This window comes from Rhinolophus sinicus, linkage group LG11 (genome assembly GCF_036562045.2).
Source record: "Rhinolophus sinicus isolate RSC01 linkage group LG11, ASM3656204v1, whole genome shotgun sequence".
NCBI classification, from domain to species: Eukaryota; Metazoa; Chordata; class Mammalia; order Chiroptera; family Rhinolophidae; genus Rhinolophus; species Rhinolophus sinicus.
Genome location: NC_133760.1, coordinates 9,338,986 through 9,363,961, shown reverse-complemented (window position 1 = coordinate 9,363,961; position 24,976 = coordinate 9,338,986). Strand labels below are relative to the sequence as shown.

The following is a 24,976-nucleotide window of genomic DNA, read 5'->3' as shown; positions in this document are numbered from 1 at the left end:
CATTAGTCCATGTCTTTTTTTTTTTTTTTTTAAATACATACTGGACTATATAAGAGTGTGTGGTAAGTTTGCAATCTAAATAGATTGCTATTTGGAGATATTCTCTCATGAGACCCAAGGATCAGAGTGAATTTCCTTACCCCTTGACTTTGGATTTGGCCACATACCTGGTCCCAGTTCTCAGCTTAGTCCTTAAGAGGTCTTGCATGTTGCCGCTTACTCTCTGGCCCCTCTGCCATCAGAGTAACAACACACCCGAGCTAACCAATATAAAAACTATGCCACAAGCATAGTGCTACTTATGGCACTGGCTATAATAGTTTCCTTCACTACTAGTTATAATTGAGGAAACTATTACAGGAGGCTGCAGAAATGGTAACCAGGGTGATGTAGTAGTGAATCATTTTGTGAAACTGTTGCTGGCAGTAACTTAGAAGATGGAAAACGTACCTAATGAATTTGTGGACTTGGGCAAGATGGTTTCCAGGCAGAAGGGCGAAAACCTTGAGCTCATTTAGCTGCAGATAGTAAAGTACTATCATAAAGCGATAAGATCAGTACAGTATAAAATAACATGCCAGCTACATTATTCTTAAAATTCTTTCAAAATGCTTTGGGAACGAAAAAAAAAAGTGAAAAAGAGATAGATAAAACAAATGTGGCAAAATGTTAATTGTTGAAACTGCATGACAGGTGTTATGCATGGAGAATCATAGTACCATTTTCTCTTTTTATGTATTTTCATAATTAAAACATTTTTCATGACTTAAAAAATCCTTGCTCCACTCTATGATGGTCTTTTCTTTCTTTTTTTTTTTTTAACTTTTATTTATTTTAAGTGTGTTTTTCCAGAACCCATCAGCTCCAAGTCAAGTAGTTGCTTCAATCTAGTTGTGGAGGGCGCAGCTCACAGTGGCCCATGTGGGGATCGAACTGGCCACCTCGGTGTTATGAGCATCGTGCTCCAACCAGCTGAGCTAAGCGGCAGCCCCTATGATGGTCTTTTTGATGTATCAACTTGGCTAGGCCATCGTCCCCAGTTATTGAATCAAACACTCATCTAGGGGTTGCTGTGAAGACATTTGATAGATGTGATTCAAGTCCGTTGTCAGTTGACTTTAAGGGACGTTATTCTATCTAATCTGGGTGGGCCTGCTTCGATCAGTTGAAAGCCCTTAAGAGCAAAACTAAGGCTTCCCTGAGAGAAAAATTAATTCCACCAATAGATGACAGCTTCACCGGGTCTAGGAGATCCAGCCTGCCCTTCCTGATGGGCTGTGCTATGGACTTCCAACTTACCTAGCCCACATAATCACATAAGTCAATTCCCTTATAATAAATCTCGTACTATATATCTCCTACTGGTTCTGCTGTGCTGGTTCCACCCTGACTGGTACATCCCTGTTCAAACCTTGCTACTCCCGTGGACTAGACCAGTGCTACTCAGAGTGTGTGCAGTGTGGCAATATCAAATTTCTATAGAAGTCTCTGAATTCTTACTCTTGATTTCTATACTTATCTCTCATGGACCAGTGACAAGCAGTTCACTTGTGGCAACGATATACAAACCGTACTTGGAGTAGCACTGAGCTAGACATCTTGACATCTCTGAGTTTGTTTCTTCACTCTTGCAGAGGGAGGGGTGCCACCTACCTCCCACAGCTGTGATACACAAGGTCAAGTGCCTCACACATAGTCGTCATTCAAAAATTGCTGACCTCCCTTCAGAAAACAGCGATACCCAGCTCCTCAGGATGGACATGGCGTTTAACAGACAGGAAGGAAACTCTAACTTACCTGGAATTTAATCGTACTGTCTTCCTCCTGGGAAGGGAAGGGAAGGATCCTGACAAAGCAGAACTGCAAAGAAGAAAGAATCCATGAGACCAAGGATTTAACAAGCTAGGAGTGAATACTGGTTCCTTCCTATCTGTACAATTTTTCACACACATTCTTCTCTCCCAGGATATCTTTTCCTTTCTTCTCTCTTGTAACACACTGAACTCCCACCTCCTCAAGCCTCTTCCCAACCCTCATCCCAACCCTGTGTAACTCCTGTCTCTCTCCTCAAGCTTTTGGGTCAAAACTGCCACATTCCTTTCCTTTTCTCAGACTTGTGAATGTACTGACATCAGCTACATCCTAATTATTCTGGAAAAGAAAATCCAGAATTGCTGATTTGGAGAGCGATCTCAGGATGACACCGGGATTTCTCCTGCTTCCATTTTCACCCTCCAAGATGCGTTCCTGTTTGGCTAGGACCTACGGTCTAAAGAACTTTCAGTTAGCTAAGATCTGAATTCTTGGCTTCTAAAATTATCTCTTTCCAACACTCATTCTACCCTCTGGAGCCCCATTACTTTTGCAAATATTGATGATATGCCTATGCCATATAAGGCACACTTTGTGCTCTGGAAATACTCATGGTATACTGAGCTAGGCGCTCTCTAGAACTGCAGGTAGACCGAAGCAGGTAGACAGAAACATGGTAAAGTTGCCTCTCCATACACATTCAGCTCCCATCTCTGTCCTGTGACAGTGGATTCCCTTGCCCTCTAGCTTCTGGTTGGGTTTAGTCAATGGGGAAAGCCAGCAGGAGATCCAGAAAAGGGACAAAAGTGAAGTCAGAGCGTTTATTGCCCCAGCTCTTTCCCTGGGTGTTCCATTGGACTGGCTATGTTTCGTGTCCCTTGACCAAAGGTCACACACAGAACCTGTCAGTGGTCCTCTTCTTATAGCTTTCTCCAGCTTCCGGCAGCTGCTCCCTTCCTTAGCCCTTCAGTCTAGGGGCAGTAAGTTACCCTGTTATTACTAGCTCTGGAACACGGCAATACCCTTTGTTGATGCCCACACCCTGCCTACACCTTTGTAAATTGCCCCTTTATTAAGTTCTTTTCAAGTTACCCAATTTGACAGTGCTGTTTATGTCCTGTTGGGATTCTGTCTGACAAGGCTTGTAAACACCGTGGCCTCTGGCTGTTGAGGAGAAACTTACTGTACAAAATTGATGCTTCAGACACTGTGGAAACCCCAAAGATTAAAACCATGTCTCTGTCCCCTCGGATAGTGCTTCAAACTACCTGTGCTGAAGGATCAGTTCCATATTATTTGACTGTTATTTTCAATCTGTCACAGTCTGATGTTTTGGTAAAAATACAATAATAAAGGAATTCTAGAAAAAGGAAATAAGAAGGCATACAAATTATGAGTCCAATTTTTTATTATTAGAGCAATCAATCATACAATTGCTAAAATTGCTACATAAATTTTTAAACATTTACACTCAAGTTCTGAAATTATCTGGTCACAGGCCAATAACATTTATTTCTCCACTGTCACCAGTCCACCAGCCACCCTTTGAGCTGCATGCCAAGTAGCTCACAGGTTATAGATTAAGATTAATAGGATATGAAATGTCTTTTTGAAAAATCATTAGATTATTTTCCCTCCTTTCATGTCTTTAAGAGAAAGCATGAATCACTGGTCTCCTAGGCTCCAACAAAGGTCTGTTACAAGTTCTTAGTACAGTTCTAACTACAGTTTACAATAGTTAAAACCTACTGGAAACATTCCTTCTAATCCTGTCAAAAAACTATAAATCCTGAAGAAATAACCGAGCTCTAGTCTTTCATCTGCTGTACCTGGTAGAAAGCCTGCCATTTATCAAGCATTCAATCTTGACATTAAGAAAGTAGAAACAGAATCAGCTCTGATACATGAGACGCACATGCAAAGACACGGACACACAAAGCTCTCCTGTCCCAGAATCTGTTTTCTCCCAAGAACAAACAATGGGACAGATTGAATTACATGCAACATGTATACACATATACAGAGGGAGATTGGTTTCCTAGATTTCAGGCCCTCCCTGCCTTTATCAAGTCAGGGCCCTGGCAGGAACCAGATGGCACATTCAAATTTGAGGGGAGTTCAATAAACAAGACTACTTACAATGGTGTAGGCTGGATGTGAGGAAACTACAGGGAAGTGACAGGGCGGTGCCATTACTACTCCTGGGACCAAGGTGTGAGGGAAGGGAATAATTACTGGAGTCTGGGACAGAGAGGGCTGTGTGGAGAGGGCCACCTGTCAGGAATTGGAACTTCCTGTTGAGGACTGCAGGCAACCTGTGTGTGACAACTCTGCAGAGAGAGAATGGGAGGATGAGATTCTCCAATTCACTCTTCTCCCTCTCTCCAGACGCTCCTGTTGTGACTTCCCTTTGGCCAAACAAAACCAGGCCAGAGGGCAATGGCGGCCTCCCAAGGCAGATAGCAGGGTTGAAAGATGCAGAGCAGATGTGGGGGTGGGGAAGCAAAGGAATGTGGCACTGTGATCCCTCAAGACCCTGTTTCCTCCTCACCTGCCAAAGTCCACACAGCTTTCGCCCACAAATGCCTCTTTCACTCACTCAATCTTATCAGCATTCCGACCTGAGTCACTGAAGCAGGGAAGGAGACCTGGTGCCCGTATCAACCTCTTGAGGTGACGAGGACCTAGAGGGAAAGCTGCAGCAGAATTTGGAACTGCAGTTGCTCAGAAATATCAGCCGCAAGTTCTCCCCAACCCTGTTTCCACATTCCTGGATCCTTTCCTCAGAGGATCTAAAGGCTTCAGAACCGAGGAGAGAGACTGGCCTGAACTCTCCCAGATGTACCTAGCCACCGCGTGTAACCTGGGACTAGGATAAAAGCCATTTCTTCTGTGTGAATGTCATGTGCCCGTGTCGAAGTTGTATGTCTGTGACCCACGCGTATCGGAACCAAAGGACTCTACAAGATCAACTGCAGCCCAAAAGGCCTGCGGCAGAACCACAGACAGGGCTGTCTCTAGTCCATGTAATGCCTTTATACACATTAGCAAAATGCATCCCTTCCTCAAGATACTTTTCTTCCACCTGTTGGAAAGTTATAATATACTGATTTTGTTAGAATAAGGCACTTTTACTACTACCTGCCAAAAAATTGTGTGTATCTCATAATGCATCTGGCGCACTTTAGATGTGGTCCCCTTGTGTACAATTGTGCACTGCAGCCCTGCTCTCAGAAAGCTGTTCAAAGCCTAAGATTAATGAAACATGGTTGTGTGCACATGACAAAGCCTAATAATATTCACCAGTTCAAGTGACTCCAACAATGGGAGGGACTTTCTAATGACTTTCCCACATATCCCATTCATGGGGACCATTCCATAATCAGACCACTGGATCTTGTACAAATATCCGTTGTAACACTTTTCACATTGCACTGAGGTCTTCCACGGTTACCCAAAGAGTAAAGCAGGGAACATCCTTTGCTCAGCGTGAGCACTTCTGAGGGCAATTTCCTAGCACTGGAATGGCTGTACCACAGTGTCTGCACATTTTACAATTTGACTTTAACTTGTAGATAACCAACTCTTCCTCCAAAAAGACTGTGACAACCTACAGTGCCACAGCACCTCATTTTAGTGTGCCCCCCCAAATCACCATCGCTGCCAGAATGATTATTCTTCACCCCTCTATCAGCAGTTGGGCAAATCCTGCCCTTTACTGCCATAGCCTCCCACCGGTCCCCACCACAGACACACCGTTTACGGGCTTCTGTGTCAGCACTTAACCGAAGCCACCAACGTGTTTATGCAACCATCTCCCCAAACAGATGAGACCTCAAAAGCAGCAGCTCAAACTGAAGTTTCAAATCATACTGTATCAAACAAAATGAAGGGAAAACGTGAAAACAGAAATTAAATACTTAAAATTTTTAAAAATATCCTACTCCAGTGGCCAGTTGCCTAACTTAGAGCGCAGAGCATATAACACCCAGGTCGCAGTTCGATTCCCACATGGGCCAGTGAGTTACACCCTCCACGACTAGATTGAAAAAAACAACAACGACTTGACTTGGACCTGATGGGCCCTGGAAAAACACACAGTTCTCCAATATTATGCAATAAAAATAAAAAAAGGAAAAAGAAAAAAAGCATACTCTATCAACCTTAGTTATGAATTGTGGCCCAAGTTTTAAAGCAAATTGCTCCAGTCCAGTGAGAAAAAAATGTTCTGATCAGCTGCAATCCTGTGCATCACTATTTTCATTTAGACTGACATGCTTTATGCTTCCTTGAGAGGGAGACAATTGAGTTCTTTCAGAATTATACTTTATCTTCAGCCTGTCCTTGGAATAACTGTGACAAGGTATTACAAGGTAAGAGTATGTTGTGATTCCACAGGTATTTCACTTTTTAAAGATTCATGGGTATATTTTTAATAAGAAGGCAAGGTAGCTATGGTTAGGTTTAATGTATGCATGTCAACATTACTCATTCAAGAAATAGTACTGCTCTTCCTGTAAGTGGCCTGAAGTGACCTCTGAAAATGGTTCGCTATTCGCTTGACCCAGGGAACCCCACAAAACCATGTAAATCGAGAGGTTCAAACCTACAGGTTCATGTTAAGAACACTTGTGAAACTGCCCAGGCCATGAAGGGTATGCATATCTGAAAAGCCACCAAGCATCTAAAGGATGTCACGCTACAAAAGCACTGTGTGCCATTCTGTCCTTACAATGGTGGAGCTGGGAGGTGTGCCCAGGCCAGAGTGGGGATGGATGCAGGCTCGGTGGCTCAAAAAGAGTGCAGAATTTTTACTGCACATGCTTAAAAATGCAGAGAGGAATGCTGAACTGAAGGGTTTAGATGTAGACTCCCTGGTCACTGAGCACATCCAGGTGAGCAAAGCTCCCAAGATGCAGCGCAGAGCTTAGAGCTCAGGGCGGGTTAACCCACATGTGAGCTCTCCTTGACACAGTGAGATGATCCTAACTGAAAAAGAACAAATTGTTTCTAAATCAGAAGAGGAGGTTACACAGAAGAAAAAGATCTAGAAGAAACTGGAGAAACAAAAACTTACGGCCTGGGAGCAAATTCAGCATCAAATAAATGCTAATAAAAGTTAAAAAAAAAAAAGAAAAATATTTAGTACCTATAAAACAGTGTTAAGCAGCAGGAATTAGAGAGGTGAGCAAGAAAGACACAGCCCTGGCCTCACAGGGCTTGTGCTGGCATTCCCCAAGACCACCTCCAAGTTCTATGACTTGCTAGGTAGACTTACAAGACTCAGTACATAGTCACACTCACAGCTAAGACTATAGTTAAAAAGCAAAATCAGCAGCAGAAGAAGGAACATGGGGTAAAGTCTTGTGCAACGAGGTGTGCTGCCATAATACATCTTAGCCATGAGTAAAACTACACACGGAGTCCCTTGAGTCCTGGCAAATCCCTGAACAAGGGAATGATCTTGGGGACCCCTGAACCACGAGGTGAAGTAACTTGACCAAGGTCACACAGCGAGTAAGAGACAGAGCTAGAACTTGAACACAGAGCCCAGTTCCAGAGACACTATACGTAAACAACTATCCTGCCAAAGCCAAGATGTGTGTTACCACCAGAAAAATGAGAAGATATAAAGCAGATAATATTAATACACTTACAGCAAACTTACTATAAGGTAGGCACTAGGCTAGTATTTTTATATGACTTATTTAATCCTCACAGAAGTCACAGAAAGTAAGAACCTTCTAGAGTGTTGGAAATGCTCTATGATCTGCTCTTATCTGTCATCAGTAACTACGCACATGGTAGTGACTATTGCTATCCCTGTTTCACAAGAAAAATGGGATCTTGGGAAAGTGAATATTGTTTGTGGAAGGACATACATCTAATAAACAGAGTCAGGACCAAATTCAGGCAGCCTGACTAACCATGTTGTAACTACCCTGCTACACTGCCACCCAAATGAGATGAGAAGGACCAGAGACCAGAAATGTTCCCATTCTAGAGAAGGAGCATCACCAGCAGAGCACATGTCCCAGCAGCATCCTAGATCTACCCCAAGACTAGTGGCAGTGTGAGCGGGGAGAAATCTTGGGCCAGAAGCAGTCAGTGGGCAATTAATTAAACAAACGTGGACCAGCCACTAACTCCCAAATGTTAATATCCAGCTCTGCCATCTGCACTAGGACCTGCCATATCCAACTACCACATGGACATTGAAAAGGTATCGTGAATCAAGAAAAGCCCAGTCAGAACTCTTTCCTCACAAACTGTTCTCTCCTACTCTCTCCACTGTGTGGGTAAACCGTACCATCTAACTTAAAATCATCGTTGATTCTTCCCTTGTCCTCATTTCTCACATCTAATTCATAAAAAGTCTGCTGATTGTTCTTCCAAAACATACTTCAAATCTAGGCACCTCTACTTCTGTCTCTCTAGTCCGACTCTTCATCTTTTGCCTGGATGACTGCAGATAACTTTCAGTTCACCCTGACTATGTCCCTTAAAAGTATCTGAGGGCAATTACCTTGCTTTTAACTTTACTTCCTGTCTCTCCCTTCTAGGATGCCAGCCCCGGGAGGCAGGGATGTTGTCGTTTTGTTCTCTGCTATATCTCCAGTGCTTAGAATAGTGTTTGGCTCATGGCTGGTGTTCGGCAAATATTTGCTGAATGAATAAATGATAGAAAATGTGAACAGACTCCTCACCACACAAATGACTGAAAAAAGTTGTTCAAAATCTACCATGAAAAAGGACACCTGGTTTGGAGAACATTACGAGTAAGTTTCAGCCCAACTTTAATTCTAACATTATTCGGTTTTTCTTCAGAATGTTGAATTTCAAAAGTGCATGTTAAGTATAAATAGTAAAACAATGCAGACATGTACAAGCGACTCAGTGGACCAGAGAACAGTCGCTCATATGCAAGATGAATCAACTGATATCTTTTTCTATGTCTCTTCATATATATAATATATGTACATACTTTAGATATATACATACATACATGAACACATAAATATATCAACGTGGTATTTCAATTGACTTGCAAATAAATGATTAATAAATGGCATTGTCATAATTGGCTATCCATCCATCTTGAAGAAAATGAAATCAAATGTCAACCTTATGCCATTTACAAAAAGAAATTAGTCATATTAGAGATTTAAAATGTTTAATGTAAATATTAAGAAAAACATTTAGGTATCTTTTTGACAAAGCTCAGGATGGGTAAGGCCTTTTGAAACTAGCTATTTTGTGGATAAATACAACGAGGAATGGAATATATTCATTCACCTAATACATTGTTTTCTCTTTTTCCTTTTACCAAGGGAGGGAGATATGTTTACTCTGATGCCTACAGTGGTATTTCTGGAGAGAAAAGAAAACTCCACCCACCTGAAACTTGGTCTTGTCTCCCCTGTGCTGGGAAAGGGCTGAGGCTTGAGAATGCAGAGCTATAGGGGGACAAAGAAGCCATGAGAAGGGAGGTGCCTACCTGCCTGGGCCTCAGCCATGCCTGCCCCTTTACACACTGCTTTCTTTTGACCTGCCCCGATTCCTTACCCACCTAACCTTTTCTCTTTCCACACCCAACCTCAATCCCCTCCCACCCCACACCCTTCACGAACTCACCTCCTGCCCCAGGCCTTGAGCTCAAGTCCTCCATGGTCTCCTCTCCCAAGTTTCCTGAGAGCAGCAGCAATGGTATTTCCTCTCTGGTCTTCCTAAGCTGGAGAAGCAGAAGATCGAGGCCTTCTTCATTCTTGAGACTTTCCAAGATCTTACAAGGAACATCAGATGGATACCTGAGGTCACAAGTACCTGCCTCCACCTTCACTGTCCAGAGCCTGATTGGTTCCCATGCTCCTGGGTCCTGTGGGCTCAAGAGGGAAATTAATTTTATCTGAGTCCTTTCTTCTGGGCCCCAAAGCTCTGGGTCTCCAGTAGGGTCCACTCCCTCTGGATACACTTCAGTGTTTCCCCGAAAATAAGACCAGGTCTTAGACTAAGTTTTGCTCCAAAAGACACATTAGGGCTTATGTCATCCTGAAAAATCATGCTAGGGCTTATTTTCTGGTTAGGTCTTATTTTCAGCGAAAAAACGTATACATTACTGAGTAGCTATAGGTATAGTCCCTGCTCTGAAGGGACTCACAGGCCAGAGAGCCAAGAACAGGGCGCATGGCTGAGAACAGTCAGAGAGGTGTCCACAGGGAGGGCCCAGCAGCAGAAGTCTCGCAGTGAGACCCAGGGGCCCTACAGAAGGATGCAGAGACCCCACAAACATGGGACATGTGCCCTGTGAAAAAATACCTAGAGTGTGAAAGCTTAATAATGCAATACTGTGGGGGCTGCCAATATAAAATCCAAAAAACCCATATCCCTGTCCTCAAGGATTCTAAGAATCATGATACAGGTCAGCATATGTCTTCTAAATCAGTTTACAAAATTCTTTGTTCCATGGCCTCCTTTGGCAGTCTGGTGATACTTATGGAGTCCTACTCAGAATAATGTTTTAAATGCATAAAATATAATACATAGGATAATTTTAAAAGCTAATTACACTGAAATACAACCTTCAAAACTATTCAAACATATGTGCTTCTTTTATAACACATTAAATACCAAGCATGCATTAACTAGCATAATTTCAAATTAATAATAAGTGTTAACAATATTTTGAAATAGTGATATGAATTATAACATGATATAAAAATATCTATGATTTACAGGGGTAACAAAGTCACAGGTTCTGTTTAATAGTACTGTGGTTTGTTGTGTACATTCATAATGGAAGGAAATGCTAATTTCAGTTCAACTAGTGTAAATGTTTTCCCCACTCAAGTTCATGAACCTGCTGCATTGTGCCCATCGAGTTCAAGAACTCCTTTTCTAAACAAAGACTTCTTCTGCCATCACACAGCTCACCTGCCCTGTAAAGATCTGTAAGTCATCAAGGGAATTGAGTCTTCTTTCTTTTTATTTTTACCCTTCTTCCGCCTCCTCCCTTCCCCCATTCCAATTCAAGTCATTGTTTCTCAGTCTAGTTGTGTAGGACACAGCTCCCTGGGCCATGTGGGAATCGAACCCGTGACCTCGGTGTTAGGAACACGGTGCTCCAACCACCTGAGCCACCAGGCCAGCCTCGGAAGTTGCAATTCTTATCTCTTAATACTGGAGTTGTCAAACCACTTGGCTTTACATACTGACTCAGCCACTATGCAGTTGTATGGACACCAGTAGAGTGACAAATCTCTGAACATGTCTGTTCTTTCTTCTGTTAATACTTCTTACTTGCACAGCTGAAAGAACTGTCTTTCTCTCACACATACACATGCATATCTATTTGAATAAAGCTCATAACCCAGTACTTGGCACATAGAAAATCTTCAACAAACTATTATCACTGCTATAATTCATTTATCCGAACACTAACCTAGGAATATAGGCATTTGTTAATTTAACAAATATATATTCAGTGTCTAACTACATCTTGGCCACTCTAACAAACACTGGGGATAAGGCAGTAATTAAGACAGACAAGGTACCTGTTCCTATGATGCTTGCATGCTGGTAAGTAAACAAGTCTGTAAACAAGCTGGTCTTTGACTACGAAGGGCAATGAAGAAAATAATACAAGTGTGATAGATTCTTGTTTACCAACCAGAATGTAAATTCCCTCGGACAGAACATAGGTGGCATGTATGGGAGGGGCAATGTCAAATCAGGTTGTCACGGATGGTCTCTAAGACTAGAATGAAAATATATCAGCTGTGCAAAGATCTGGGCTGGGAGGTGTACAGAGAGACGTGCAAGTACAAAGGCCCTGACTTCTGGTTATAACATCTCCTGGCCAAGTGACACTTGTTAAGTTTTTAACCTTTCTAAGCCTCAGCATTCTTATCTGTAACATGGGACTAATAATATCTAACTTACAAAGTGGCTGAGCAAATTAAATATAAATGTATTTACTTATTCAAATATTTACTGACAGGCTATTATATGCCAGGTACTGTTGCAAGTGGTGAAAGTCCTCTTTCTTTTTTAATATGCCAGCATAATAACTGGCACATAAGAAGCACTTAATTAATGGTTACTGTGACTGTAATCGTGTCTTCCCTTAACCTAGCACAGCCCTGAAACGGTGTAAGCTGGAGTAATTTACTGACCAAATGAACCACTACTAGAAGTGAGGGAGAGAATACACTAAAAAGAGACACCGGGAAATTTCTCAGCCTTAGGAGAAACTCATTTCTGGGGGAAGGCACCTTTGGCTTCGGGGCCTGAAGGGGCATTTGTCAAAACCATGGGATGAAGACTGTGTCAAAACACAGGCCTCCATTTGGGAAGAGAGTTGCCATTGCTATAAAACAAGAAACCAAAGTTCTACTCACCTGGAGCTCTAATGTCAAAAGACCAGGGGTTGCTCCTTCCTCTTTTACGCAGTTCTCTCCAGCAAAGGAACAGTTCCAAGAAGACAAGTCTGTGAAAGAAGTGAGCCATGAGATAACATGATTTTATCACGATTCCCAACATACCACAGGAAGACATCTATGAGCATTAGTTGGATGTAATCTACTCCTTCCTTTAATCTACACCTCCTGTAATCTACTCCTACGACTTCCTTCAGGAGTCCAGGAAAGGGATCTCCCTCTCTCCAGGACGCAGAGAGAAGGGCCCCCACCATTGCTGCTTTGGGTCCCGTCTACAAGCCTGCACTCACTGTAGCTTCCAGGAGACAATGAGAAGCAGGACACAGTCTAAAGACTTGAATTCAGAGCTGTGACTCTCACATGCTGTGTGACACTTAGGGAGGCATTCAAGCTGTGTGTGCCTCAAATGCTACAGAAAACAGAGCCAACAACAATACATCAGCAAACAGTCACAACTTGTACAGTGCTTAATAATCTCAAAGGAATACATACGGAACACGCAGAATCAACTTCTGCGGCTCTTTATAGATATGACTTTGCAGACAGCAAACTCTGAAATTAGTAGAGTGGGAAATAATCGACTGGTCTTCCTAGGGATCTTCAAGAGAAAAAACAAGAAATATACATAATTAAGGCTTAGAAATTAAACAAAAAACCGGTATGGTGGGCGGCTACTGTGAAAGAATTCAAAATCATCATCAGGCCGCGACTGCCTGAACTGACTTGCCCGTCTAAAGGCCTGAGCTGCAGGCCTGGAACTGTCCCTTCCAAGCCTGGGAGCGCGGCTGCCGGACGAGCCACGCCCCCCGTCCCGAGCCACGCCCCACGTCCCAAGCCGGGATGCTCCTTGATCCTCCTCCTCAAACCCCTCCCTCGCCAGGCCAAGCTGTCAAAATCCGCTGGGTCGACCCTCCAGCACACACCGCCCCTTTCCCCCCAGGTCCTGGACATCCAGCTTCTGTTCCTGCAGCCGGAACGAAGACCTCCAAGAAGACCCACGTCCCTTTTCCCACACTCACCAATGCCTAAGAAACCATGGAAGACGTGCGCTGGCCGGAAGCGGAAGTGGGCAACTTACCGGGGCCTGGACTACACTCCCCAGAGCCCATTGCGGTGAGCGCTCTCATTTAGGGTCCAGATGGTGACAGAAATAAGCATCCAGCTCAAGGTCAGTCGGAGGGGGAAGAAGGGTAACAGAGGATGTACCCAGGCAGGTGGTGGGGGACACATGTCCTGGCGCTCAGCTTTGGAGCCCCGCTACACCGTTCTTTTTTTTTCTTTAATAAAAAGTTTTAGAGAGAGAGAGAGGATCTATTGAGATGATCATATGATTTTTACCCATCATTTTGTTAATGTGGTGTATCACGTTGATTGGTTTGATGATGTTAAACCATCGTGCATCGCTGGAGAAATAAAACCCATTTGATCATAGTGTGTGATCTTTTTAATGTACTGTTGTATTCGATTTGCTATTTTGTTGAGGATTTTTGCATCTATATTCATTGGAGATGTGGGCCTGTAATTTTCTCCTGTGAGTGTTGTCCTTGCCAGGTTTTGGTATCAGGGTAATGTTGACCTCATAAAATGAGTTAGGAAGCACTCCCTTCTCTTCAATTTTTTTGGAAGAGTTTGAGAAGGACACATATTAAATCTTCTTTGAATATTGCATAGAATTCACCAGAGAAGCCATCTGATCCTGGACTTCGGTTTTTTGAGAAGTTTTTGATTACTGTTTCAATTTTCTTACTAGTGATCAGTCTATTCAGATTTTCTATCTTTTTCATGATTCAGTCTAGGAAGGTTATATGATTTGAAGAATGTTTCCATTTCTTCTAGGTTGTCCAATTTTGTGGTGTTATAGCCTTTTACAGTATGCTCTTATGATCCTTTGTATTTCTGTGGTATCCGCTGTAACTTCTCCTCTTTCATTCTGATTTTTTTTTGTCTTCTTTTTCCCTTAGCGAGCTAGTGAAGGTTTGTTGATTTTGTTTATCTTTTCAAAGAATGAGCTTTTAGTTTCACTATTCTATTGTCTCTTTAGTCTCTATTTCATTTATTTTTGCGGTAATTTTTATTATTTCCTCCCTTCTACTGACTTTAGGTTTCACTTGTTCTTCTTTTCCTAGTTCCTTAAAGGGTAAGGTTACACTGTTTATTTGAGGTTTTTCTTGTTTCTTAAGGTATGCCTGTATGGCCATAAACTTCCCTCTCAGTACTGCTTTTGATGCACCCCAAAGATCTTGGTATGTTGTATTTTCATTTGTCTCTATGTATCTTTTGATTTTTTTTTTTATTTATTCATTGACCCAATAGTTGCTCAGTAGCTCTTCCTTATTCTACTAGCTAGCGTCTCTTATGAAATGTTAAATAGAAGTAGTGAAAGTAGACATCCTTGTCTTGTTCCTAATATTAGGAAGAAAGCATGCAGTATTTATCTAGTAAGTATGATTATGGCTGCAGGTTTTTGTAGAATCCTTTTATCAGGAAGTTTACTTTTATTCCTAGTTTATTAATTTTTTAAATTAAAGTTGTTGTTTTTTTGGTGTCAATGATTAGTAAAGTTACATAGGTTTCAGGTGTACAATTCTGTATTACATCATCTATATATCACATTGTGTGTTCACCACCCAGAGTCAGTTTCAAGTGTGTTTTTTGCAACTTTTTAGAAGAGCATATTTTTAGTTTGCTAATACAATGAATTACATTATTAAATGTTAAGCCAACCTTGTTATTCCTAGTGTACACACCAGTTGATCATGACATGTTATCCTTTTTATAAACTGCTGAATTTGATTTACTACAAATAATTTACTTACTACTAAAAATGTACTACAAAGAATTCTTGCATTTTTGTTGATCAGGTGTATTAGTATGTGTATTTAATGTCTTGTTGGATTTTGATGTCAGGTTTAAACCGATTGCATATAAAGTGAGTTGGGATATGTTCTCTTCTATTTACTGGAAAAGTATGTGTAGGATTGGTATTAATTTTCTCTGAATTGTTTGAAAGAATTAATCAGTGAAATTATCTGGACCTGGAGTTTCCTTTGTAAGAACTTCAATTTATTTCATGAATTTCAAGGGCTATTAATGTTATGTATTTCTTCTTCTGAGTTTTAGTAGTTTGTATTTTTCAAAGAATTTGTCCATTTCATCTAAATTGTTGAATTTATTGGCATAATATTATTTTTAATTTACGTGAAGTTTATTATGCTGTCTCCTCTTTCATTTCTAATATTGGTAATTTGTACCTTCTCTTTATTCTGGCTAGAGGTTTATCAATTTTATTGAGCTTAAGAACACAGCTTGTGGTTTCATTGATTATCATTTTTGTTTTTTATTTCATTGACTTCTGCTCATTATTTCCTTCTTTGGGCATAATTTGTTCTGGTTTCTTGAAGTGGAAGATTTATTTGGGACTTTTCTTCTTTTCGATTGCCAGAATTTAATGCTATGAAATTTTCTTTGTTTATTGCATAAGCTGCATCCCACACATATGGGTATGATGTGTTTTCAGTTTTGTTCAGTCTAAAGTACTTTCTAATTTCTCTTGTGATTTCTTCTTTGACCAATAGGTTATTCCTACGTGGGTGGTTGAATTTCTAAATATTTGGATCCATCCTCAAAGACCTGAGAGGATTCTTCTGTGTATCTCTGAAGTCATCTCCTTGGTCTCTCTGCACTGGTATCATTCTCAACTGAGGCTGTTGGGCTCTCTTTGGGCACCGCCTGGTCTGTGGTCTGGAAACTGCCTCCACATAGTCAACTGCAGAAATCACAGGGCTCGCCTCATTTGTTTCCTTGCTCGTAAGGTTCAGAGGCTCTACCTATTGTCTAATGTTTGAAAACTACTGTTCCATATATGTGGTCTGGTTTTATGGTTTAAGATAGGTGGGTAAATCTAGGCCCTAGATTTACTCCATGATGGACAAATTCAGAAGGGAGAGTTTGTTTTTATCTGAAAAAAAAGGGGGGGGGGATAAAAATTGCTCCCTGTGTTGTACCACCTCAGTTGAACTTGTTCTAGAATTTGCCAAAATTACATCGCTGCCACCCCTCTAGATAGGACTACCCTTCCTTTTGGTTGCAATGAACTGGAAATGTTTGGCCACTAAGGCAGAGGCCTGTTGATAGGCTTCACCCACTCTGGTTCAGTCGAGTACAAGGAAGCCCAATGTGCGAATATTACCTTCCCTGCTAGATCCAGCTCTCACTGAAGGTGAATTGTCAGTAATCCCAATACAGTAGTACCTCGGTGTTCGAACGCCTCCATTGACGAATATTTTGGTTTACAAACGCGGTAAACCCGGAAGTAAATGCTTCGGTTTTCAAACACACCTCGGAAATCGAACATGTCACGCGGCTTCTGCTGAGTAGCAAGATCCTGAGGCCTAACTGTCAGCTGTTTTCCAATGTTTCAGAACTCGAACAGTCTTCCGTAATGGATTATGGTCAATAACTGAGGTACAGTTGTAACTGTGAATTCTAGAGCTGGCCCCGATCATTCAGCGACTGTGTGCCCATGGGTTTCAAAACAGAGAGGTTTTACACAGTCCGTGTAAATGGAGGGATGTGCTAACCACCCCTCTCCTTTTTATTAACTCTTTCTGTGGGCAAAGACCTAGAACTCATAGTGAAAGTTACTGAAAATCTTTGCCTCAAAAGACCTCCCATGACAAATCGCATCTCACTTTCTTTTATTTAGGAAACAATGGGATATATTTCTCCATGAACAGATTGGGAAGAAATATACATAAAAATGAAGCAAATAGGTTTCCTCAAACAGAAAAGACACACAGGGGAGAGCCCAGGGCCATTTTTCTGGTACCTTTTGGTTAAGAACAATGGCTGTATTTATGTAATGCTTTGAGAAGTAAATTGACTACAGCAGCCATTTTCCTATCTTATGCATTAGAATTGCTTACTCTCCATAATCAGAGCTATACCTAGTTAGCTCAAGTCTTCTGGTGGGATTAAGGAAAAGATCTTTCTCCCCATTAAAAAGAAAGCCCCTCCCTTCCTTCCTGCTTAGATGTTCACTGTATGAAGATGTGATGTTGGAGGTATGGCAACTATCTTGTGACCATGAAGAACAGGCAAGAACAGCAGAAAAGTAAATCTGTTTGCTCACTGCCATCCTGAAAAAATTCTGGAAACACCTACATGTAGAATTCTTGTAAGACCAACCCCCGTAATAGTTGGGAATTCTATTTGCTGGAGCTGATGATGTCCCACTTGATGAACAAGATCAGATGGGACTTTCCCTGAGGATCCTCCATAGCACTCACTCCTTGAATTTTCCTATAAAATTGAAATAGAAAGCATCATCTTTCAGGCAGAGAATATATATGCAGTTGGCCTTTCCTCAAGCTAAAGTTAATGGAGAGTCCAGTTGGCCATCTCCCCTGGAAACCTTGTAAGAATAGATTGGTGACATCCAGCACAGTGATTACAAAAATAAGTTTTATCACATTGGTGTGGAGGTCCCCCTCATAAGTCATCACTATCACTAAATTAGGAATCTATTTGCCTTGTTCTTGGTTGTTTGATTTCCAATTCTCATGCCTCTCACCATGTGTCAGTGTTTGATTTAGCTCAGAATAATGCTGTTCAACTAGTTTGATACAGATTAACATTTGAACTGATTATTATCTGTTTACCCCAGCCCAATGGGCCTAAAAATGGTATTTCTGGCTTGTGTGCATTCCATTCCAGGGATGGGTGTAGCCTGTGGTGACTGGGTGTCCAACTTCTTGGGGACGCATCTTGGAATTGGCTGTGTTATATACAGGTCTAGATGATCAACACTACCAGCAATATCTAATTAAAGCACCAGATTATGAAAAGACATTTCAACTCCCTTTACCCCAGAGCAACATAAAGAAATACTAAAGCAGAGAGTACACCAGCATCAATGATGGAATCCCCAAACAATTAGTAGAAAATAGTAATATCAGAGAACACAGATAAATGGCTTTGCGATTTCATCAGAAAAAATCTTCTCTGGCTTTTCCATAGGTTTGGTTCTTTTATAACCTAATCACCATTCCAAAACTTCAGGACATTCCACTTATGATTGCTTTCTACATATAATTATTTTTTAAAAAAACAAAAACCAACCCAGGTTAATGGCATATCCTTGAAGTTTTTCAAAAGTACAGAAAAATCAGGAACTTACATCCACAGCAAGTTCCAGCCTGCCACAAAATGTCCTGTGAGGGCCGGACAGCCCTTGTCCTTTCAGAAAGCGAGTTACGGTGGAGAAAATGTGGAGAAACCAGATCTAGAACAAGAGCAAGAGCTTACAATCAGAAGGGACACCAACCTGTGGATCTGTGGTGCAGTCAAGCAAAGGCATAGATGTCAACCATCCAGACCTGAACAAACACTGCCAGAGAATGAACTAGAACCTGGGCAAGAGAGAAGAATAATATCCAAGAGGAATATCCACGGTTCAAGAACTTGACCCAACAGCTAAATTACAGGAATCCTCCATGAAGAAGAGAGGAAATGATCATGAAGATTGTCACGACCTCAGAAAGAACACTCGATAGAACACAGAAGATGTTAAAGAATCCAGACAGATGAGGTAAGTATACGGAAAGGTCTATCATCGTATTTATCAACCTGTGTCCACTGAATGCCATTCTCAGTGGATTACAAATCAATACCACATTGGCCATAGACAGAAAATCCAACATTATCGTTCCAACATGAAGATCCACTTGGCAAATGTCAGAAGTGATATTTTTAAATGTAACAATACTATTTTTACTGCAAAGTATAGCAAAGTCATTGATTTAATTAGACCCCAAATGAATCCAGATAAGGATTAAATTCTCCACAGCAGTAAAAACTGTCACCAACTTGTTTGTGATTTCACAAAAGCAATTTTAGAAAGCTCCTGAATATCAATGGACAACAACCAAAGTTACTAAATATTAGTTTGGTAATTTGACCTGGTTTTACGCTTTTTTTTTTTTTTAATGCCCAGCATCTGAACCATCTTTTCATATGAGGAATTTTTCACAAGGAGTGGACATCACCCAGAGATCCCACTTGAAACTGGATGCAGTGATGTGCGGCTCTGGGCTATCCACTTCATGGGGAAGGCAGTACCCATGTGTTTGGTTGTAGTCAGACAGCTGTATTCCGTTAAGGAGGATACACATATATTTAAATAAGTGAAAGTGTAGGAAGTGAAAGACAAGGTTGACATATGGGCCAGGCAAAAGTGGGCTATGCTGTAAGCCTTTTTTCCCTTTGCTGCTGCTTAGCCAATGAGGAACAATGCTATGAATGACAAACTGCCCACATAATTAGTATGAGCATAAGGTAGAGCCCACTTACCACTATGGACTGTCCAGGAAACACTAGGCACTCAAGGCCCTGGCTGCCTAACCTTCCCCATAGCTTCCAGACCGAGGCACTTGCCCCAGACCTGGAATAAGAAGAAATCAATGCAGAGACGTATTAAGGAATTTAATATACATTAAGGAACTTTGGGAACATTACAGAACTCTCAAAGGCTCTGCAGCACGATTCTGGAAATTGCCTCTGTCTATAAAGCCCAAACTCGGTCTCGCTTGCCAGTTCTTGGAGCCACCAAATATCCTTTCAATGAACTCCTTTTTCTGAATCAATTTGTTAGAGTTGGTTCATGTGCTTTCCAATAAGAACCCAGGCTGCTACAATTTGTAAAGAGTGACATGCTATTTACTGACATGACCCATCAAGTCTTCTAAAGGGAAACTGAGTCCATGTGCAGCCTCTATCAACTGGAACAATACTGATTTTTCAAGATAAAGTTCTAAGGCCTTAGTAAGATTAACTGGTCACATTGAGTATATTAACTAAGATATATAGAATAGGTGAAATTGAGTACAAAAGCCAAGAGAAATTAACAAATATAAAACGTATATAAAAAAACCAGCATTACAAAGTCTGGATTTCCCCCTCCTCCTCGCTGAAATCGCTCATAAACATCAATAAAAGCATATTGCTCTTTGGCGAGCCTAGGAATACGCTGAAACAACAAACCACAAAATAAGGTGGAAAGAGTGCAGAAGCTGTGAAGACTGAGCAACAGTGTGGGAGAAAACATGATGGCTGTAGTTACACTGCTGTGTGGTATACTGAAAGTTGCTAAGAGTAAATCCTAAGAGTTCTGATCACACGGGAAAAAACTTCCCTTCAAAAGTTTCATTACATATTTCTAGCATGTTGTCACTTTAACTTCTCTTCCTTGTTGGTTGACTATTTTTTTAATTAAAAGAGTATCTTTCCTATAATAGGAAATTATTGAGCAAATGATAGAAATTAACATTTTTGTTTATTTATTGAATTTATCTTATTCAAAACGCTTGGCAACCATAAATCACCACCTAGGAACTGATATATTATAATACTTTTGAGTATACACAGAAGACTCATACATTCAGCCTGCCCAGGAACACACACACTCACACACACATACACACTCACTTCAAATTTGTTTTGCAGTTTTATCAATTTTACATTTTCAGTGAAATATTTTTAACATTTACTGAAGAAACTACTTTGCAATAAACCACGTCCAAAACCTGAAATCTTCAGAGCTCTCCTTCTTAGCCCATCTGGCTTTACACTTATTTGTGAGATCATGGCTCCTTGTCTTCAAAGTAAGATTCAACATACCCAGTGAAAATTATGTACCTGTACCTAGCACGGGCATTGATTTTATCTATAATTGTGGGGCAAAGAAGCCTAATCGGGTCCTATTGCTAAATTAGTTTTCACAATTTAATGTCCTCCCCAAAGGGCAGTGCATAGAGAACCCCCATTGTCCCCCTATCTGTGCATTCATGGGCTGACTGAAGATTCTCTTGGGGTGGCAAGCCAGTTTTGCTGCCATCAACTATTGTTCTTCTAGAACTTGTCACTGCCAGGGTGCTGCACTCTCTGACTTAACCATCAGAGATGGATCCACTTAGGGTCATCTCTTGGGGACAGAATTTTACTAAGGTATTCCCTATATCACTTTAGCCTGTTTTTTGTTTTTTTTCTCCTGGGAATTTACCTTTATTCTCTGATCTCTCAGTTCAACTCTCAGATTATTTTTTATTAACTCTCTGGGATCAGAGGTTTCAGGTCCATAATCCACAGGATTAGAATTCATGATTTAGAGGCAAAGGCCAGAAAAACATGTGAACCAAATCTAATAAAATAAAATAAATCAATGAGAAGCTACAAATCTTACCTCACTAAACGCTTTCTTGCAAATTTAATTTAGGTGATGAGCATTTGGCCAGGGCAGTGCCTTCTCACTCAGAGGACTCTCACATTAGGGAACATATCCCACAGAAAAAAAGACAATCTATGTGAGGGGAGAAAAAAAAACAACCTTAAAAATAAAACTCCTTTACACTGCTTTGGATATATGAAGAAAAAAAAGAAAAGCCCACTTGCCCTTATATTGCCTAATGTATTCTCAGTTCCTAATATAAAATCCTTTCTGGCCTAAATTTCCAGTTCCACATTCCCATGGAAATATTTCATTTTCAATGAGGAATATTCCTAAATTCTAGAGTGACCCAATCATACTAATCCAAATGGAAATATTAAAACCCTGGGGATCTTTGCTATGTGGCTGTGCAGTCTTTCCTAAATGGTCAAAGGAGATGGAAATCTTTATATTTTTATTTTGGCTTTTGACTAATTTTTACTCATATCATTTAGTATATCAAAACAGTATACATTCCCCCCAAAAGAAGAAAACCAGGCATAAAAACCTAAAAGTCAAAACACACCTAGAACCCCTTTCAATTCTCATCCATACACAAGTATCTTAACACAATGGTTTTAGAAATGAATGTTTTATATTCTTGTCCTGCATTTTTTACTTTATGTCAACTTTTCCTAAGTTTTACAAAATCTTCACATAAACAGAAAGTGCTGATGAAACAGGATGTAAAGCAGATGGTAGGGAAATCATGTTGTAAGGTGATAAACTGAATTACTGTTTTCCAGCCTAATTTCTATTAATTAGAGCAATCTTCCAACCTTCTCAATAACAAGCCCACCAGTGTTAGCATTCTCATGTACTCTTTATTGGAAAAGAGGTCTACCTTCCTGGCAATAACTCCACAGCATATTGTCCATTTTATGGTAAGTCTCTCAGAATCAGGTCTGGGTGCTTTCTGCAAGAAAAGTGCCAATATTTATTATTTTTTGTTGGGAATGTGTCGTAAGAGAGCTAAGTTTAATTTTGTACCTGGAATTTCTAAGGAAAATATGTGATCCATAGTTCCCCTTTTCTTCAGAACAAATTTCCAGCTACACAACAACAAAGGGTTACTGAGAGCTTTTCCACAGTTTTTATACTAGTGCTTTCCAATACAAGTGCTCCCTTATAAAAGAAACAGAGGGAGGGAGGAAGGAAGGAATGTACTCTGGCTAAAATATTTCCAAACTAGTTACATTCATAGGATTTATCTTCAGTGTGAGTTGCTTGATGTCTAATAAGCTTAGAGCTATTAATGAAAGCTTTCCCACATTGATTACACGTAAAGGGTTTCTCTCCAGTATGTGTTCTTTGATGTACAATAAGTCGAGCACTCAAGCTGAATGTTTTCCCACATTGATTGCATTCATAGGGTTTCTCTCCAGTATGAGTTCTCTGATGTTGAGTAAGGCATGAACTCTGCCTGAAGGATTTCCCACACTGATTGCATTCATAGGGCTTTTCTCCAGTGTGAGTTCTCTGATGTACAACAAGAACGTAACTCTGGCTGAAGGACTTCCCACACTGATTACATTCGTAGGGTTTTTCTCCTGTATGAGTTCTCTGATGCATAACAAGGTGAGAACTGCGGTTGAAAGATTTCCCACACTCATTACATTCATAGGGTTTCTCACCAGTATGAGTTCTTTGATGTGCAACAAGCTGAGAGCTCCAGCTGAAGGATTTCCCACACTGATTACATTCAAAGGGTTTTTCTCCTGTGTGTGTTCTCTGATGGGCAACAAGTTTATAACTCTGACTAAAGGATTTTCCACATTGATTGCACTCATAGGGTTTTTCTCCAGTATGAATTCTTTGATGTGCAATAAGCTTATAGCTCTGGATAAATGATTTCCCACATTGATTACATTCATAGGGCTTCTCTCCAGTATGAGTCCTTTGATGTGCAATAAGTTTGTAGCTCTGCCTAAATGACTTCCCACACTGATTGCATTCATAAGGCTTCTCTCCAGTATGAGTTCTCTGATGCACAACAAGGACATAGCTCTGGCTAAAGGATTTTCCACACTGATTACATCTGTAAGGTTTCTCTCCAGTATGAGTCCTCTGATGGGAAACAAGGTGAGAGCTCCGGCTGAAGGATTTCCCACACTCGTTACATTCGTAAGGTTTCTCCCCTGTATGAGTTCTCTGATGTGCAACAAGATGAGAGCTCCAGCTAAAGGATTTCCCACATTGGTCACATTCAAAGGGTTTGTCTTCAGAATTTCTCATGTTGTGAACAAGAGATGAACTCTGGGAGGTTTTACTACACTTATGTTGATTCTTTTCAACAGGGATCCTCTGTTGTTCATTGTGGGATATGCTATGGTTCAAAACTTGCCCACATTCCTTAAAATCAAAGGATTTTCCTCTTGCATGTATTTTCTCATGTATATTTAGGGGTGTATCATGGCTGAAAGATGATTGAATATTGTTGCTAAAGCCATAGGATTTATCTTCTGTTTGAGTTTTTGTAAACTGAATAAGATGAATGCTCTGGGAGGTTTTCCCACATTCATTATTTTCACATAGTTTCTCTCTGTCATTAATCATCTGATGATTGTTCACGATAGAATTACAATGTAATTTTTTAACATGTGTGGCATGTTTGTGAAAATGGTTTCTTATGGGTATCATATGAGGTGAAAGAAGACTGGAATTCAGACCACTCTTCTCAAGTTCATCACTTTTGCAGACTCTCTCATGAGTACCAGTGGTCTTTTGAGTGACTGCCAATTTCTTCAAAAGTCTCTCTTCTTTTTCCTGTCGCTTCTCCAAATCGTCCTTACAAACCCAAACTTCTTCACATGAAGATAACCAAGGATCCTCTCTTGTCAACCTTTCTATCTTCACTCCATGGGATGGGTCTTCATCAAAAATGCTCTGCTTTGATGCTGATTCTCTTCTTCCAAGTGTAGCTGCCGAATCTGAAAGAAAGCAAAATAAAACATTCTAGCCAAAATATGCTAGCGCTAGAAGAGTGGAAATAGATGACAAGAAAGCATGCAAAATGTATGTGGATTTATATTTTATTATAAACTGTATTGAGAAAGTAAAAGGCTGGGTAAAGCAGTAAGGAGAAAACTACCACAGCTAACAGTATAACAAAGTATTAAAAATGGAACAATTTAATCTTAGTTTTACTAAATATGTAAGTCTTTAGATGCCAAATCTAAATCTCCACATTCTAAAATAAGACAACCTATGCAGAACTACAGAATCTCAAAACAATTTTGCAACCTTTAGCAAAGAAATAAAGGATCCTTTCCACCCTCTTTAGTGCTAAACCCACGTTCAGTGAAACAGAGATTAGTGCCTACATTTCTAGGAATTTCTAAAAGGCATGAAACTTGCTAGCCTAGTTTGCCAAGAAACATGGGCAAACTATAATTGTGAACCAGGAAAAAGAATGGGGACACTGTTATCCCAGAGTTCCCTAAATGCCCTGGAGGCTAATATGGCC

General features: G+C 40.6%; 1 protein-coding gene and 1 pseudogene across 3 annotated transcripts in view; both read right to left on the bottom strand.

Annotated features, from left to right (window-relative positions):
* Window positions 1-1,797: 1,797 nt before the first annotated feature.
* On the bottom strand, window positions 1,798-16,181 carry LOC109460829 (uncharacterized; annotated as a pseudogene).
* Window positions 16,182-20,567: 4,386 nt separating this feature from the next.
* Window positions 20,568-24,976, bottom strand: part of ZNF180 (zinc finger protein 180) — a 41,638-nt gene continuing 37,229 nt past the window's right edge. For all 3 annotated transcript variants that reach the window (XM_074314170.1, XM_074314169.1, XM_074314168.1), the window contains one exon: window positions 20,568-24,440. In XM_074314170.1, the coding sequence (XP_074170271.1) occupies window positions 22,699-24,440 (1,742 nt within the window). In that variant the 3' untranslated portion in view covers window positions 20,568-22,698. The remainder of the gene's footprint in view (window positions 24,441-24,976) is intronic.